Genomic DNA, 13927 nt, shown 5'->3' with positions numbered 1-13927 from the left:
AGAGACTATAACAATGTGCATTATGAGCTGGCAGGTTACCTGCAAGCCACACTGCCCCTCTGGGAAATATAACAATACACTGGAAGCCTAGATCTAGTAAGGTTTGTAAAGGAGATCAGGGCATACAGTACAATGTAGCATAAAATGAAGTCTATGCCTTAAATGAAACTGGTATTTTAGACACAACATTTCGACTTTATATTTCCACTCAAATTATAATAATTTTACCTTTTTAGAAATCAGAAGACATTGGGGTTTTGTGGGGGAGGACAGCAGAGTTGGATTTAAAACCTCACCACTACAGAGGCTGCAGTCCTAACATTCAATCCCTGTGCTAGTGCACGGAAACCAGAAATGAAATTGACAAGAAACAAAGTGAAACTAACTAGCTTTTCTCATTCCTTTTCCACTCCAACCCGCCCCCCACCCATTTCCCCCAGGTTGACCAAACAGCCCAAATGGTGAAAAGTAAATTAGATTTCTAAACTTAGTTCATTTGCATCTTTTGATCCTCATTGATGGGTTAAAAAAAAAAAGGCTAATTTTTTTAAAATGTATATGTTGGGTTTTATTTGTCCTATTAAAGTAATCCTCTTTATTATTAATCCATGACAATGTTATTCTAGGTGTAAAGTGGATATTACTGCGCTACCTAGCAAGCAGACCAATGTTTTAGAACTGCCAGTGGAGAAGCATCTGGGGTCTCTGCTAATGCTAATTGCTGTTACCCCCTGTTCAGGAGTTTCTATCTCTGATCTGTGTGTCTGCCCCTTGGGAGACCCCAGTGAAAGGAAACAGATTTCCCAGCGCTATGTAAGTTTTTGTTTTGTTTCTACTTTATTAAAAAAATACTGAAAATTGCATCAAAAGAAGATCTGTCCCAGTCGTAATAACACAGCTTCTAATGGAAAAAGGTATCACACACCATAATTATGTTTAGTGTGACAAGTGAATAGACAGAGCAGTTAGCCTCTAGCAATTTGGCTGTTTGCATGTGGCAGTTTTTAAACTAACAGTTCCCTTTTGAAAACTTGAATTACATTAAGACATTATCTTAGGAAATGAGAGACCGTGAATGTTAAAAAATCATGATGAGAGAGAGAGAGTATTATTTAGAATTCTTTTTTCATTGTGGGATTGTGCTCTGATCTGTTCACTTTGTGAAGATAAAGCCTGATGATAATATTTAGTACTTTCTGTACTAAACCAGAGATCTTAATGTGCTACACAGGATAGATAAACATTATCACCCCCATTTTATAGACAGGGAAACTGAGGCATGGAGGGTTTAAGTCAGGGGTTGGCAACGTTCGGCACGCGGCTCGCCAGGGTTAGCACCCTGGTGGGCCGGGCCAGTTTTATTTACCTGCTGACGTGGCAGGTTCGGCCGATCGCGGCCCCCACTGGCCGCGGTTCGCCGTCCCGGGCCAGTGGGGGCCGCGATCGGCCGAACCTGCCGCGTCAGCAGGTAAATAAAACTGGCCCGGCCCGCCAGGGTACTTACCCTGGCGAGCCGCGTGCTGAACGTTGCTGACCCCTGGTTTAAGTGATTAGAGTCAATGGTAGAGCTGTGAATGGTGCCCAGATCCTTGACTCTGACTTCAGTACTCTAGCCATAGGCTCATGGTGCCTCTATAAATATATCTTATACTTAGTTTTGGAATAATGCTATTTTAGTATTCAGATATGTGCTTGTTTCCTTTGAATCTCCTTGCCTAAATTAATCATTCAACTCTTGTACACTGAAGATTACATATGAATAAAAATAAATGATAAACAGTCAGTTTACATTCTGGCATGAACAGTGTAAGTGTGTTGCAATGGGATGAGGGTTGGTAGAGTTGTCTGAGTGAGTATCTGATAGTGAAACATTGAGCAGTGGGGACAGGGACCAAAATTAAGGGCTAGTCTACACTAAAGCTGTAAGTCGACCTAAATGACACTACTTCAGTTATGTAAATTATGTAACTGAAGTTGACGTAACTTGGATCGATTTACAGCGGTGTTCCCACCTCTGTGTCAATGGGAGACACTCTCCCGTCTACTTACCTTACGCTTCTCGGGGAGCTGGAGTATAGAATTCGATGAGCTAGCACTCTGCCATTGACTTAGCAGGTTTTCCCTAGATCCACTAAATCAACACCGCTGCATCGATCGAAGCAGTGCTGATTTAGCCATAAGTATAGACATGCCCTAAGACTTATGGTTTTCTAGTAGTCCTTCAAAATCTGTCTCACTGAATTATTATATTTAAAAAAGTCTCTTCACTATTTTTTTCCAGTGTATAAAGAACTCCCTTCAGGACATGAAGGACATAGGCTTCTTACAGGTCAAAGTTTTAAAGGCAGTCGACCTGTTGGCAGCAGATTTTTCAGGTATTAAGTGTCTTCCTTCTTTTTATTTTGGGTCTTTTCTGATGTGTTTTGATGCCATGTTACATGTTTTTGAGGTGTAGTGCATGTTAGTGAATCCATCACTCAGAAGGCAGTGCCATGAGTCTAGCAAGGCAAAGTAAAACTTGTGTATCACCCACTTGTTAAAGCTTTAAAGATAAAATACATGCCTGGGAACTGGGGTCCCACAAGCCCTATGCATCACTTAAGTCCCCAATGTAGGGCTTATGTGGTACTGAAGTGGTAAACAGATTTTGTGGGCCCACCGCACTGGGGACAGCTTTTCCCTTCATATTTATGAGTGGCATGTCCAGTAATTTTTGTCTTTTTCCTAATAACTTAAATAAATTAGGGTTCTTGTGAGTTGAACTGTGGGATGTTTGTGTGCAGTACTGGCCCTGGTACCTGTTTCTAATACTGGAACTGTAACTATTATCCTGCAAAACCTTACCCACAAAGATAAGGGTTTGCTGGATCGAATTCCTAGTCCTGTGCTCAGGCCACCAGAGCACACCATCTCATTAAGTGCAGTTTAGACTTGCTGTCAACCATAGATGGAAAACTACCTGAGATTGCTGTCTGAAGCAGAGGCACTCAAGTGGCCAAATTGTTGTGGCATCAAGGTCTTCCTAGGTCACATCTGAATATCTAGGAAAATTACTTTTCCATCGTCACATGGTATGCCTCTTTGTAGCCTGTGAGCAGTTTACATCTAACCATTCCGCGTCCCCAAGTTCTGCAGAACATGATATGAGATGTCATTACTTTTCTCTTGCAGTTCTCTGTCCCACCACTTCACCCTCCAGCCCCTACATTCATGGCTCTAATATAGACTAGTTTCAGCACAAGTGAAGTGATCCACTATTATTGCTGTAAATTGTGATTTGTGCCAGTGATCTTTAATTCAGAAGCACAACCCCTTTAGGAGCTGTGTTAAATGCTCCGGGTTAAACACTGCACTCCATTTTCAGCTGATAGGCGGGGTGTAACCATATTCCACACGTGGCACAAGACGTGTGATCAGCCCCAGTGGACAGAGGTCCAAGGTGTGTTCATCCCCAGCTGGAGAGAGCCAGGCTTGAACCTGATGGCTGTAGAACAGACGTAATCACAAACATTAACTCACTGGATATGTTCTTGGCTATTACGAGGCAGTAATGTTAGTTGCAATATGAATGACACTTGTCAGGTAGTGCTAACAGGCAATTATTCTCTGAGGGTGTAGCCCCATTCACTTCCCTTTGCTGACTGACTAGTTGACTCCATGGTAGTAGAGGATCACTGTAATCTAGGAATCACAAAAAACACCCAGAGACTTAAGTATCAGTATACTGGACTGGAGAGAGAGGCCTGCCAGCAGTTAAAATATATATTTTAGACCATGTTGTTTATTTTTAACATCAGATTTACTGCAGGTTGTACCCTTTGCTGAGATACATGTTCATTTGTGAGTTGTGACCCATGTTATCGGGAGAACCCTTCTTCATCACTGTTGGGACAACATTTTGCTAACCAATGGAGGGCTAGATTGGGGCAAATGAAAAATAGCTCTGTTCTGGGGTGAAAATTTGGTCCCTCATTACATGGATTTAATTGGGAGGATTTAGAATGCTGGGGCACTATTTTGCTCTTGCTTCTTTCAATATGAATCTGGAAAATAAGTCTTAGAAAAGTATCTACAAAGTGACCATGATTCAGCTGCTGTTTGCTGGAGGTGCCATGTCTCAGCAACTTCTTGTGAGCTCATGAACTAAATAATAGAATTATAGAAATCCTCAAATTCTTTAATGTTCCACATTTACCTAGTACCCTGTTAAGCACTTGTTTAGGCTGCCTGAACATATGGGCCAATGCTCCCTTTTTTAGTGGAGGTTTATCAATGCTGGAAAATTGTGAACAGTGGTTCCTATTGCAGCTAAATAGTGAATCTGATCCAAAATATACTTCATATCGTAGTTTCTCTCTTAATAGGAAAAATAACTTCTCCCCTCTTTTGAGGAGATCAGATGTGTTGGGCATTATGTTATTTTTGCAGGGCACTTCTTAGAAGCTGATACCACTGAGTGGTAACTGATGAAATAATGGCAAATGTTGACATTTAAAAAAAAAAAAAAATCTGTGGTACACATGAGATCTGCTACATCCAGTATCTTTAATGGTGCATACTTCAGATACAGGTCTGATTGTAATGAAAATATACTTTATCTTCTGGTTCTTTTTGACTCATCAGAGAGGCAGAGAGCTAAAGAGAAAGCACTGTCAACCCAACCTGGGGCCCTTATTCAGGCCAATCTCTGATTGTAACATCAGCAGCATTTCTCCAAAGTAAGGACTATAAAAGACACTAGCCCACATTTTCAAAAGTTCAGCCAATAAATAATGTTACTTATAAATGTAGCCCCCCTGCCCCTTCTCTCCCTCCCCCGGGGAACAGGTAAGGGACTTTTTTTATATACTAGCAATGCACTGAAGAACTGGAAGGATTAATGTGCAGATCTTCATTAAAAAAATATAAAAATGTCCATGTGCAATAATGACCAGGATAGAGCTATGTGGGTCAGAAGTTTTGCCTTTGATCTTGAGTTTTCTCAGCTGGCCTTTCACCTGACTGATAAAGGGCTGCTACAGTATGTAAGCCTTTATTGGTTTATTAGTTACTTTAGCTGCTCTTCATTAGCAAACTTAATAAGGCTAAATGTACTGTAGTAAAAAAAAAAAAAAAAAAGCCTTTATAACCTATGGGACTAATTCTACCTACAAACACACAGCATATTACAGGGAGTTTTGTCCAAGGACAGATTTGGATCTTGGCTGTGTTCATCCTTTGTGTAACTCCACTGAGGGCCAATGGAGTTATAGAAGCAATGGATTTGGCCCCATTTCCCTAAATGCTTAAACAGGAGTGTATGCATTTGTGGGATAATGAACACTGAAAGAGATTCTGGGGATCTTGATTTTGCAATTGAAAGACTTTTCATAAAGGGTCTGAAACACACATTCCTTGTGCACAGCACAGAATGAAATCCTGTTTAAGTGCAAGGTTACTTAGTCTGTCATTATATTCAAAATAACCCAGGCTTTGAGCCTGAGCCTGATTCATGAGGCAAATGACAAATTGTTTTGCAATGGCAGTGCTGAAAATATCCTAGTATTATGTGGTAATAGACCCGCCAAATTGCAAAAGGATGCAGCCATTTTATGTAAAAATAGCATAAATTTCTGATCATGAAATGAGAGACATAAAGATTAATTATCTGTTCTGAGCCATTCATAAATGATTAGTGCAGCAATTATGTGCTTCCATAGTAGAACCCTCCCAAAGCAGTGCTGTATTTCCTCCACTGCCTGGGAGACTGTTCAGATGTATTATTTTTGATAAAAAGTAACTTAAGGTCCAGCTAAAAATCCGATAAAGAGACAATCAAGGAGACAATAAAAATACAAAGACTTCAAAGGGTTAATAGAAGAGCAGTCTGAGCATGTGTCATATTTTCTCAGTAGCGCAACGATGATTCAATGACGGGAATACGTCTGCAGACCAATTATCCAGTTCTAAATGTAATGCCATTTTATACCTTGTTACTTACTACAGTAATGAAGATCAGATTTCAGTATGGTTGGTATTTCTGTTATAGGTTGCTGCATGTTGGTACTGTACAGTTTACCAAATTTGAGTTTTTAACCTACAGTAATAATGAGAATCAGGACATTACATGATTGCATGCAATTCTGGCTTTTAAAGAGCTTTCTGAAAACTCACAGGTACTGTTTGACTCAGGTTTAGACCAGTTACCATGTCCCATATTGAAAATGTAGATCTAAATATGTCTAGGGACTACAGAAGGAACCTCGTCAACCCCAACTAGTTCAAACTTGAGCCTCCCCTTTTTTTTATATATATTCCTAGATAATAGTTTTGTCAATGTGAAATGACTTTTTCTGCTTCATTGGATGTTTTTGTGTGCACATGAGCATTCTGTTCAAAGACGGCATTTGCTCACTGACCAAAAAATGGTATTCAGAACACAAAATTATAGAGTAGGATTGTCTTTTGGCATATACCATTTTGCATTTCAAACAGTTTCTCTACATCATTAAGTACATTTGCCACTTGTACCTGGTTCCAGCGTATAGCTGGGTAGGAGATGAATAGACTCCACTAAAATGTGAGATTATTAAAACTTTCCAAAGGTGACTGGTAAATATTCACTGTTTAGATACCGGAAAACATTTCTACTTAGGCTGTGAACTCCTCAGGACAGAGACCGGGTCTCCTTATTTGTTTGTAAAGTGCCTAGCACAGTTTGGGTACTATATTAATAACAGCAATTTAAAAAATCAACAGAAGTCTGCTTAAATGTCTGTTTTCTTTTATATAAATGTCTCCATGGCTGAGATACATAATAACCTAAATAAAAGTAAGACTAGAGTGCCTGTAGTTGAGCTAAATGTAAATATGAATACCTAAGATAATGAACTTAAATCAGATATATATCACAGGAACTCTGTTTATAGTGAAGTTTGTCTGAAAGCTCCAGATTGTTTTAAGATTCCATGCTGTGCCAAATGCAGGTATTGCAATCCTCTGCTTATTGAGAAAAGTCACTAGGAAATATACCTTCCCCATAAAACGCTTCCACTCTGATACCCTCTTTTGACAGGATGTTTCCTTTAATAAGTTTCTCACTCTATGCCCTGATTCAGCAATTGGGTCCATTAGTCTGACCTGACTCTCACTGAAGTCACTGGGTGTCTGTATGGATTCAGAGATCTACTCGTGCAAATCTCATTGCAGGATTGGTGCTGAAGTGGGCACAATACTTTGCTTATCTTATGAGGCTGCATGTACTTAGATGATTATATAATCAACTGACACAAAAAAAAGCTCTCGGCAGATGATAAAGCAAATTGAACTAACTGAAGCCCTGACATTTCTATAACCCAGGCTAAAAGTCTTCATGGTTCATAACCCTTGATCATCTGTGGAGGAGAATATAAAAACGGACACTTGTTCAGAATGGCACTACCTCTCTTATTGAATGTCATTTTTCTTGATAGTCAACATTGGCTGATCTTCCTAGTTACCAAAGATGTAAAGATTATTCTTGATAAGCTTTCATTTCTCTGTTACTAGAACAAATTGCCTACATGGATTAGAATAGAAAGTGCTTTGATAAAGTTTCAGAGAGGAAAACAGTGAATACATATTGGTTGTGTTGTTAATTTAGTAATTCAGAGAGAGGAAGGCAATTTCCAGTCACCTTAGTGCAGTTTATTCTTATTTGACCTACCGATCTCCTCCTCCCAACCCTGCTGCGAAAAGAGTGAACTAACTACTATCACATTATCTAACCCTTCTTTGTTTTATTTTATTTTTTTCACCTGTTCTTTCCACAGGTAAAAGCGACCCTTTCTGTGTGTTAGAGTTGGGCAACGACAGACTTCAGACCCACACAATTTACAAAAACCTCAACCCAGAGTGGAACAAAGTTTTCACCTTGTAAGTGAATTGCATTTGAAAACATGCTGTAAATGCGAAACAGTGAGCAGCACCAATATAACAGATATTTATTTTAGGAAACATGAGGTAAAGTTTGGGATATGTCACTTTCTCCATAGGAAGAAGAGGTTGACTGAGTTGTATCTGATATTTCTCCATTAAAGCATTTTGCCTTTTTCAATCCTGGCATGGAGTTTATTAATAGAAGTCATAACAAGAAGAAACCGGGATATTTATAGGAAGTTTCATGACTATATATAATAGACTCCAAGAAGTTATATAGCAGACCTGAAAATGGAAACCTAGATAATCACTTTTAGGTTTTCTATAATTTAAAATAAAACTTGTGTTTTGTTTGGACATGATAGAACTGTGGTTCTGCACATAATTTAATTTGAAAATGAACAGGAAGTAGAGTTCTGATTGTCCATGATAAAACAGCTGAGTTTAAATTAGGCAATAAGAAGCCCTACCCAAACCAGAAATTTACACCTTAATCAAACCAAAAATGTGTGTGATTTTTAAGTGAATTTGATGCCTGTGAAAAGTGCCCTGGAGACTGAAGGCCTCAGTATTCACAGAATAGATGCAAAGCAAGGTCATCACATGGGTTTTTATAGTGAAAATTTCTCCAGTAGTGACCCACCAAAGTTTTTTTTTTTTTAGGGCTAAAGTGGAATAATAACCACTTATTGGAGCTGAGAAAAGAGTCTGCATTCCTTAAAAAGAACAGGAGTACTTGTGGCACCTTAGAGACTAACAAATTTATTAGAGCATAAGCTTTCATGGACTACAGCCCACTTCTTCGGATGCATACAGAGTGGAATAAATATTGAGGAGATATATATACACACATACAGAGAGCATAAACAGGTGGGAGTTGTCTTACCAACTCTGAGAGGCCAATTAAGTAAGAGGAAAAAAAACTTTTGAAGTGATAATCAAGATAGCCCAGTACAGACAGTTTGATAAGAAGTGTGAGAATACTTACAAGGGGAGATAGATTCAATGTTTGTAATGGCTCAGCCATTCCCAGTCCTTATTCAATCCTGAGTTGATTGTGTCTAGTTTGCATATCAATTCCAGCTCAGCACTCTCGTTGGAGTCTGTTTTTGAAGTTTTTCTGTTGTAATATAGCCACCCGCAGGTCTGTCATTGAATGACCAGACAGGTTGAAGTGTTCTCCCACTGGTTTTTGAGTATTATGATTCCTGATGTCAGATTTGTGTCCATTAATTCTTTTGCGGAGAGACTGTCCGGTTTAGCCAATGTACATGGCAGAGGGGCATTGCTGGCACATGGCTGGTGCCACAAGTACTCCTGTTCTTTTTGCGGATACAGACTAACACGGCTGCTACTCTGAAACCTGTCATTATGCATTCCTTAAACTATTCATTCCTTGTCCACTGCTGTTGAGGCTATTGATAAAGGGTGGCAGTTTTATCTTTATGATGTGGATGCTAGTCCACTAGGAAACTAGTCTTAGTATTATTGATTCAGATCATACAAGCTAGCACGCAGAGTGGCTGGGCTGGATTTAAACAAGATGAAAGGTGTCATATCTTATTGCTGTGGGGTCAATGGAAAAAACTCTACCAGGTATTTCCACTGAGTTCACTGGTGCCAGAAAATGAAATTGTGGAACATCTAGACCTCTTTTGTCCTCTGGCCCCTACTGTGTGTCTCTTTTGTAACTCTCCTTCTTACCCTATTTGTCTATTCTCAAGAAGCTCTGCATACATCACTATTTATCTTGAGCTAACATAGTTTACCCTTGGTCCAGATTGGAATGTTTTAGTAAATCTGTTCATATACATTCTATATGACTTTCTGTTCTGTTTAGGTTCTTGGATAGTGCCCATTAGTGTAGTCTGAGCACTTTTGACATTTTATTTCGCTAATAGCCCGTGTACAACTATTTTGATGGTGGTTTTCAGTTTATCTTTGAACAAATGTGGAGGTAAAGCCTCATAAACTGGCAAGTTCTGGTAGCCATTTACTTTTTCTGGGCTCTCAAAACTTTATGGGTATATATTTAATTGCTGTTTATGTAACTCACATTACGCTAGTGTAGGTATTTGTCTCCCTTTACTGGCTGTCTCCCTCTACTCTCTCAACCTAAGAGATTAATGAGTTTTCTATAGCAGCCTGCTAGGGGAATTAGTATTTTAGTTAATGCTTTTAGTGCAATAGGTTCCAAGCTCAGTCCTTGGTGGACATTCATCCTAAGTTGTGGCCCTGTTGCTGGAATGTTCCTGGAATTAGTTGTCTTCTAGCTAGAGTGAGGCTTATCTTCTACAACAGTGGCTCTCAACCTTTCCAGACTACTGTACCGCTTTCCCAGGTTTCCCTCACTACTTGCTTACAAAATCAGACATAAAAATACAAAAGTGTCCCACCACACTATTACTGAAAAATTGCTGACTTTCTCATTTTTACCATATAATTATAAAATAAATCAATTGGAATATAAATAGTGTACTTATATTTCAGTGATTAGTATATAGAGCAGTATAAACAAGTCATTGTCTGAATGAAATTTCAGTTTGTACTGACTTTGCTAGTACTTTTTATGTAGTCTGATGTAAAACTAAGCAAATATCTAGATGAGTTGATGTATCCCCTGGAAGACCTCTGCATACCTCAGAAGTACATGTGCCCCGGTAGAGAACCACTGTTCTATGAGATCAAAGCCAGACGAAGCCTCAGTGTTTGGTTGTGTCAGTTGCACTTGGGTAAACAATAACTTGCTTGCTTGCTTTCTTCCTCCTTCCCTCCCTCCCTCCAGTCATCTACAGTTACCCAAGCTCACACAGACACCAATACGTTTTCCTGGATGAATCTCTTATTTACTAATGATCCTGATGACCAGTTGAGATTAGCAGGCAGGTGTCATCCCCAGTAAAGCATATGGATTAGATGGAAATAATAATATTATCTATTTTGTTCGAGGGTTTTTAGAAGTTTTTAAACAATTTGGCTTGTTTTTTAGTAATTTAGAAATGGGGAGAATTGCTTAAGTCAGAAAAAAATGAGAGAAATTTTCCTCTTTACATACCTTTTTGCCACATATACACACCTTCCTAAAGTCTGACTCAAACTTCTTCTCTTGCCCACCTTCCTCGCCCTCCTATGTGCCATCAGTGTCAACATCCACACACAAAGAAATCTCACTGTCTAGCAATAATTGTTGTCTTTCACATGGATACGTGAATCCTGCATGAGGGAAAAGCTTGGGGAATAGCCTTGGTTTGATTTAATTTTTGGAATTTAATTAAATGCTAGTTTTATACTCCAAGGTAATGCAGACTTAATTAGTGCAACACTATTCTCTGATCTTCCTGGAGCAGACTGCATGTGTACAGACCATTTTTTGTGCTTCTCATTCCAGCCCTATTAAAGATATCCATGATGTTCTTGAAGTGACAGTGTTTGATGAAGATGGAGATAAACCCCCTGATTTTCTTGGAAAAGTTGCTATCCCTTTGCTGTCTGTAAGTTACCTTGGCACGTGTATCATTCGAACATTGATGGTTTCACTGGGAGCAAGTTGCATTTCTTTCCCTCTTCTTTCTGTCTCTCTAAAGCAACTCAGATCTAGATATAAACAACCTCTTTTTGGGGGTGAGGGTGTAGGGGGGGTTGTGTGTGTATGTATATATGTATACACACACATATACATACAAGTGTGTGTAAGTGTATATATGTATGTCTTGGTTGGTCAGTGTTTACAGTCCTCCTTACTGTCACAAAGGTTGCCAATCCCCTTCAGTCCAAATATGATTGATTTGGAAAGAAAACTACTGAAATATCTGTAGTTAATCAGTGCAATATGCCATTTTGGTCTGAAAATATAATTGCACTGTTTTTCTGTATGTTTGTCACCTCACCTTTCAGTAGTAACAATTCAGATATGTCTTTGTTCATTGTTGCTTCTCGATACTCCCAAGAAAGTAATTGCACATCACAATAGGATTGACCAAATAGTTGTTGTTGGCACAGCTGAGCAAAATTACATAAAAGGGTGTGTTTTACTACATAGTCCTGCAGTTTTTGTTCTGTAAGCAAATGTGAAGAGAGGGCGATCATGGGAGAATAGAAACAGAACTGCATTCTGGTATCTCCTAGGAACTCCGGTCCTGGTTCAGGACCCCATAGCTCTAAGCACTCTACAAACACAGAACAAAAAGACAGTCAGTCAGTCCCTGCCCCAAAGATTTTATTATACAAGTAAAAGACAGAGGACAACAGATGGATACAGACATAGATGGGGGGAAATGCAAGGAAACAATGAGACAACACACAGCATGACAGGCAGTGTGAACAGTATTACAGTGAGTATTGATAACACCCCCGGTAGTAAAGTTGGAAAATTAGCTTGCATGACAAATCCCTGTTTTCATGTGCTAATGGCTTGTATGAAATAAGTTCACATTTGGGGCTGAAACTTTCCATGCTGGTCTCTTCAAAAATAAATAAATAAAAGAGCAGAGGGTGATGGTGTGGGAAGAAAGTAGATCAAAATCTTTTCAGCTGCTTTTTGGAAGTTTAGGAAAGCAAGAAGCAAACACCTTTCTCATTGTAAAGAAGTTGTATTCACTCATTTAAAAACAGAACTACAACAACAACAACAACAACAAATGGCTGGAGTTTTAAAGCTGGCTGGGACATAGTCTTCACTGGTTTGGTGTGTGTGTGGTGGGGAGGTGAGGTGGGGGAAATTACAATTAAAATAATTAAGCAAGCGATCAAAAATGGAATAAAAGATGTTCAGAGTTATTCCTCCCTGTAAATATCAAATGGTTCTTCACATGAAGATGACTTTAATATTGTTCTAAAATTGCAGATGTGAGGTGGGGGAAATTACAATTAAAATAATTAAGCAAGCGATCAAAAATGGAATAAAAGATGTTCAGAGTTGTTCCTCCCTGTAAATATCAAATGGTTCTTCACATGAAGCTGACTTTAATATTGTTCTAAAATTGCAGATGTCAATGACTTTGGAGTGTGCTCAACAGTACCAGAATCTTACCAGAACTCAATGAATGCCTGTTCCCTTTATGATGTCACTTCCCATTCTCTCTGCTTGAAAAATTAAGGGATGACAGGAGCTGTTGAACAATTTACATGAGGGAGATTGTGGGATGGGGAACAACACCACTGCTTGCCCCATCCTCCAAAACGAGTGCTTTAACATCCAAGATTGGGCAGTGGGGCACTCTCAGGGTTAGGAGAAGTAACATTTTAGTGTGTCTGCAATTTTTACTGCAATCTGCAGTATTTTATATATTCTACCTTTTCATTTTGCATCAAGAATTATTTTTTATGTCTGAAAATATCTGCTTCCCTATTAAACCAGTCCTGCAGAAAATTGTTGGCAGCCAAAGAGGACCAGCAAAGTGAGAAACTCAGGCCCCAATCCAGCAAGCATGAAAGCACATGCTTAATTTTCATGCTGGGAGTAATCTCACTGACTTCAGTGAGACAACCTATGTGCTTAAAATTAAGCATGTGCTTAAGTGCTTTGCTAGATAATTTCAGAGCCTATTTGTGACATTATGAATCACAGAAAATTTAATTATTTTAAAAAAGGAAGTTAAGTTTTAAAAAACTACATTAATTGACTAACATTGTTTCCAGCAGCAATGTTAACATAGCCACAGTACATATATAGTGGGGAGCATTTTCTATTCTCTGCATGTGTGTTTGGTTGGTGGTGGAGGTGTCAGTTACGTGGCTTACTATATCACTGTTTTATATTTTAAAATATTTATCATTCCAACATATAGGATGTCATGTACAGCAGAGTGAACACTTCTGTGAGAACCTTACCTTTTGCAATCTCTGCCTTGTGTGCAATTTTAACTGCATTAATGTAGGTATTTGCATTTCATATCTACTTTATCAGAACCTGTATATATGAGGCATTGGAAAAGTACTAAGAAGCATTCAGTAGTCAAGTGGCTACCAAGCAAACATATCAACTTTGATTTCAGTGTAGATGTTTATGAAAGGGGTTGAATACAGAAGGCAA

The 13927-nt window shown here is 38.9% G+C and overlaps 1 protein-coding gene across 5 annotated transcripts in view; it reads left to right on the top strand.

The window, feature by feature from the left end:
- Positions 1-13927, top strand: part of MCTP2 (multiple C2 and transmembrane domain containing 2) — a 168957-nt gene that overhangs the window by 87012 nt on the left and 68018 nt on the right. For all 5 annotated transcript variants that reach the window (XM_065559229.1, XM_065559228.1, XM_005294860.5 and 2 more), the window contains 4 exons: positions 627-813; positions 2282-2375; positions 7791-7893; positions 11285-11387. In XM_065559229.1, the coding sequence (XP_065415301.1) occupies positions 627-813; positions 2282-2375; positions 7791-7893; positions 11285-11387 (487 nt within the window). The remainder of the gene's footprint in view (positions 1-626; positions 814-2281; positions 2376-7790; positions 7894-11284; positions 11388-13927) is intronic.

Source organism: Chrysemys picta, chromosome 10, assembly GCF_011386835.1.
Source record: "Chrysemys picta bellii isolate R12L10 chromosome 10, ASM1138683v2, whole genome shotgun sequence".
Classification (NCBI taxonomy): Eukaryota; Metazoa; Chordata; order Testudines; family Emydidae; genus Chrysemys; species Chrysemys picta.
This window is presented reverse-complemented; position numbering and strand designations above follow the sequence as displayed.